At 51.7% G+C, this 5,264-nt stretch overlaps 1 protein-coding gene across 1 annotated transcript in view; it reads left to right on the top strand.

Annotated features, from left to right (window-relative positions):
- Positions 1-3,861: 3,861 nt before the first annotated feature.
- NGA_0515700 (nodulin 21 -like transporter family protein) overlaps positions 3,862-5,264 on the top strand; it is a gene marked incomplete at its 3' end in the record, with an annotated part of 1,544 nt that continues 141 nt past the window's right edge. The window contains exons 1-2 of the mRNA XM_005855976.1: positions 3,862-4,324; positions 4,581-5,234. Coding sequence (XP_005856038.1) covers positions 3,921-4,324; positions 4,581-5,234 — 1,058 coding nt within the window. The 5' untranslated portion in view covers positions 3,862-3,920. The remainder of the gene's footprint in view (positions 4,325-4,580; positions 5,235-5,264) is intronic.

Below are 5,264 nucleotides of genomic sequence, written 5' to 3'. Positions count from 1 at the left end.
AGGCTGGCATTGCATGTGGGGGTGGTGCTGCGGGGGTGCGTACGGGGAAGGGGGAAGAGGGGCCGGGGAAAGCGGGGAAAAAAAGCCGGGCTGGTACGTGAATTCAGGGGAGGGCTTGCTCCTCCTTCCCCCAGAAGGGGCCCTCCCGCCATGGCGCCCTGCTTCCTTGGACGTCATCTTCGCCAACGCCATCTTCGTCGCATGCTCGTTCCCAGGCATCCCCTGCCCTCCCTCTCCGCCGCCATTTCCTTCCCCCGCCCTCCCCCCCCCCATGGTATGCTGGATGTTGTAAGGGTGGTGGGGGTGGTGGGCATTGCTCGTTTTCCTCTTGAGCATGTCCAAGAGCTGGGGGCGGCCGCGCTGGAAGCATTCGTGCCGGTAGATCCAAATGTTCCTTTCTTTGGAAACTTTCTGTGAGGAGGGAGGGGGGCGGATTGTGAATGTGGGGAGGGAGAAGGGGGAAAACCAAAAAGGTGAGGAAATGGAAGGGGGAGAGGAGGGAAGGAAGGCAGGGAGGGTAGCACATCCAAACCACAACGGCGTGAGCATCCAGAAAAGGCAGACTCTGCGAGCCTAATCTCAAGACACCTCGTGGAAACACTCGCCCTCGACTCTTACACCCTGCCTCGTCTTCTGCATCTCTCTCCGTCCCCAGGGCGTATCGTACCTTGAAATTGTAGAAGTTCAGCTGGCGCACAAAGGAGGTGAAGTGGCCGTGTCGATAGTATCGAGGCAGGACTTCACTCTCGAGGCGCTTCGGGTTTTTAACCTCAAAACTCTTGCCATCTACCATGGGGTTCAAGACAAGGAGGGAAACGGGGATAGGGGGAATAGTGAGCTTGACTTGCTTCCCAGGTGCCGCCCAAAACTTTCTTGTCACGTGTGGAGATCTCTCTTTAAATAGCAGAGCACATGCACATGTTCTTATAGAAATGGACACATATGATTGTATTTATCCGTAAAAGTTGATACATGTGTATGGCTGTCACACATGTTCCTGGCACATACGGATTCGTGCTGCTCGCTATCACAACCACCTCGGGAAAGACAGCGACAGGAAAAAACGAATGCATGTCATGCACATGTACGTGATATCATGCTTATGATATATTATGCTGATTACAGAGAGTTTTTGTGCAGATTATCAAACCCAAGCCCTCCCCTTTCGTCTTATTCAACTGCTCCCCTTCTTCCGTCCTCCTCTTTACCTGGAGTGAATGAGAGAATGGAAGGATCCTCGACTGCCACCATGGTAAAGAGCTTCTTCACAAAGCATGTAGACTGTGAAGAAGCTTCAGGTGGCGAAGCTTTCTTGCTAATAGCTCCAGTGTTACGGTTGTACGGCTCCATAACTAGACAGCTCGTGGCTCGCTCTAGACAAGCCAGTCGGGGGACAGACCAGAGAGAAAAGGTTTTTCCAATGAATCACAGGCACACAGCTGGTCTTTTGGTGCACAAGTAAGTCGCTCTGTAAATGTAAGAGGGAGACATTTCGTTCGTGGGTAAGCTGAAGTGGCAAGTTGACATGCAACCAAGCTTCTAAGACTAGCTGCGAGTGTTCGCTGCCAGTTTCCTGTTGTGCGTACGTAGACTGTCTCTGAGGGCTTCTTCGGCCCCCGCCGGGCCGCGGCTTTGGTACCTACCGGCACCTTCGCATGTACACGGACACAAGCGTACTTGCCAAGAATAAATGTAGGTGTATGTGATTTACACATTGTGGGACGCGACGTTTCAGACGGGTATTTGGTTCAACGACTACAAGTGTCAAGGGATACGGAGGGCGAAGAAGTGCCCAGAGCCGCTTATTTTGTTCCTCTTCCCTTCCCTCCCTTTCAAGGACCACAAGCGCCCATAATAAAGTGGAAGAATACGCATACCGTGTGTCATGCAGAATATGCTATACCCTTCAGGGCTTTCAATGTGTCCAACAAGTGACCCTTAGGGCTTTTGATAGGTGTAAAGAAGATCATCACCATGGACAAAGAAAAGCGCAACATCAACATGCGTGCGTGTCCGCCTGAGAGGGCCCCACGAGATGTCAGGGACGAAAGCCTCTTCAACCAAGTGGTCACCTCAAACCATGGCCACCTCTCCAAAGACAACGACCGTCAATATCTTCATGACACCCTTTGTGACATGCCTTGAGACGTGTTGTCAAGGGTTTGGCGCTTTGTGGTCGTGGTGTAACGCGGTGCTTGAGGTCTATCTTGTTGATGTCTTTGTTCCAGCTCGTCTGTCCCGCATGTTCCGCCGGGCGATGGCAGAACAACGCCTCGTTCGTCATTCGCGGGTGCACGTTGCATTTGTACAGGCATGCACCAACTAAAATGTCGCTCATACATGCTAGATCATGTACTAGTACACCTTTATTCAGGGAGCCGCTTTTCTATTTTTTTTTCCCCCACCGCAATCTCGAGCGGCACATAGTCGTGCGTTCGTGGATGGCCCCATTTCCAGACAACAACAGATGAGCGGTCAATGTGCGTAAAGGCTCTTCATTGTATGAAAGGTGACAAAAACTACCCGGTCTATTACGATTTGTTATGTGAGTTAATATGCTAGTCATTTACTCTCCATGATTGGCCACATAAGTGCTTTCTTTGATTTAGCAACGGCGTAAAATTACCCCCCCGGACAACACATTCGTACATTTCATGGATTCAGAATCAGAATTAGAAGAATACTCGGGTCAAACAGGAGAAATATGGATTCAGATTTGCCTGTGGATGAAAGAAATTGAACCACGCGCAACACAACATCTTGATTACCTCAACTTAGCTAGAGACAGTGGAATTGAGGAGTCGTCCTCGGATGCCCACACCTCGTTGACTTTTTTTCCGTGATGATGTACACTACCTGCTCATAGTCGGTCGCAAAATTCATACGAGTGATTGATCGAAAGTGCAAGATAAGCTGATAAGCTACCTTGAATCATGATACCTATTTTTCTTTTCACCACGTTGGTGATTTTTACTTGTAAAGCCTACTTATTGGCCCTTAGAGAAATAGCACATAATCAAATCTTATCCTTCCCTTTGTTTTATCGTGACGAGGGAGAAATGAATGCCACGGTTCAAAAGTGATAATGCTGTCGCTCCTTGCCATAATCCGGCCATGCAATTATAGGAGGGATTGTAGGACTTCAAAAACACAGAGCAAGTGAAGAAACAATGAGAAGGTGGTTTGAGATGAGTTGTTTTGGGGAGGAAAACATGTTTAATCCACTGAAAGAAAATTGCGCAAAATGTCCTGCAGCAGTACTACAGGACTCAGTGCGTTGATGACTACCGAAATACAATCTTCGCAAAAAATCTTAAGCTGCAAAGGAAAAACCTTCTATTGAAAGACTGTCAAACCTGTAAAAGGCAATTATTTCTTTTTCGGTGGATTCCTCGATCGTTCCACCCAGTTCACGCATCGAGGGCCCCTCCGTGTCTCGCAAGCTTGAGTTTCGACTATCCTCGAAGAGTGGCGCATCATGTCTTCCTACGCTGAATATACCCATGCCTTTGTGCGAGAGGTGCTGTCGGTTTTTCGTATTTTACTGCTTTCGTGATCCGAGGTCCATCGAGTTAATTCCCGGCAGAGGGCGAGTACCCGGCAGAGAGGAACGATTCGATGCCAGCGGGCAAGCCCATAGCCTAAGGTCAAAAGCTGGATAACGCGAATGGACCCAACAAAAACACCGGAATATCATAAAATGATTGCCAGTGGCGTACGGCAATCTTGGCAATGGAAAATACAGGTTTCACATGTTTTTCGGACGTCCATGGGCTTCCGCTGATGGTTTCCATTTCACTCACTTCAGCCCACAGGAGGCGCCTGAAGCATCCTGTGCTGCCCTTTTCCCGACGACTTTCTCTCCACTCTAGTTGGTATAGTGTCGGGCTCTAGCGCCTTCAACATTGTCTTTTTGTTGGATGTCTTATTCTGCTACCATCCAAGGAACAGGAGTAGAACCGCGAACGTGCTCTGCCGATGGTGAGTCGGCCACCCTGTTGAAGGACGCCATGACCCCCGAAAGTCAGAGCCCATCGTCGACCGCGGAAGTCCAAGACACCGCATGCAAAGATGCTTCGAATGCCACGGCGGGCACGATGGGTGATTTTGCGACTGTGTCCAAGAAATGTTTTGCGAAAACCTGCTTCGTGCACCCCTTGATGGTCCTGGTCCAGGTCATCTTCTCGGGCTATCACGTCCTCACGTCGAGCGCATTGAAGACAAAAGGCGTGAATCCGCTGGTATTCGCCTTGTACCGCGAGCTGAGTGCATCCCTTTTGATGGCCTTGTACGCTTGCGTGGCGGTGTGGAGGGGAAAACACAGGTACGTGGAGTCAACCCTGGGCCCCCCCGGCCGGTGCCATCGTTGTTCAATTTTTTAAGAAAAAGGCAATAGCGTAGTCGGTCAGCCCTAGACCTTTAGTCGGGCGGGTCACATTCTTAATACACCATGATCAGCCATGTGCGGTCTTTCACGGTGCTTGCAACCTTTCCCCCCGACCCCGCATCGCCCACGCCTGTGCTCCCATCCCGGCCCCCAGGCCTGTCCTCTGATCCTCCGCTTCCATTTCCCTCTGCAGATGGCAGCTGGAATCAAGGCACATCCCTCGTTTCCTGGCATTGGGCCTTTTCTCCGCCGGGAACGTGCTTGGGGCCGTGCAAGCCTTGACCCTAATAACCCCCACCAACTTTTCCGTCCTCCAACCCTCCATCCCCGTCTTCACCATGCTCCTCTCCGTGCTCTTCCGGATGGAACGCCTCACCCCCTTGAAGGCATTGGGTCTCTTGGCGGCGGTAGCGGGCGCAGTGGTGGTGGAAGTTGTCCACCCGGCGGGTATTTCCGGCCAAGAAGGAGGAGAGAGCGAGGGAGGGGATGGCAGCAGCAGCCGCGCAGATTTCATCTCGGGCAATGTCATTGTCCTTCTCCAATGCCTCTCCATGGCCTCCCTCCTCGTCTTTCAAAAAACGGCGCTCACGCACTACCACCCCACCGTCGTGACCGCCTGGTACTACTCGATCGGATCCGTCCTGACCCTCATCATTTGCGTGAGTCAGTCCCTCCCTTCCTCCGCCTATGCCCTGTCTACCTCCCCGGCGCCTTGGCTGGCACTTGCCTACGCCGCCTTGCTGGGCACGGCCTTCAACTACAACGCGTACAGCTGGGCAGGTACCGTTGTGGCTCCCGGCATCATCTCCATCTACTCCACCCTTCAACCTGTGGGGACAGCGCTATTGTCCGTCCTCTTCCTGCACGCAACCATCAC

This window comes from Nannochloropsis gaditana (assembly GCF_000240725.1).
Source record: "Nannochloropsis gaditana CCMP526 unplaced genomic scaffold scaffold064, whole genome shotgun sequence".
NCBI lineage: Eukaryota > Eustigmatophyceae > Eustigmatales > Monodopsidaceae > Microchloropsis > Microchloropsis gaditana.
This window is presented reverse-complemented; position numbering and strand designations above follow the sequence as displayed.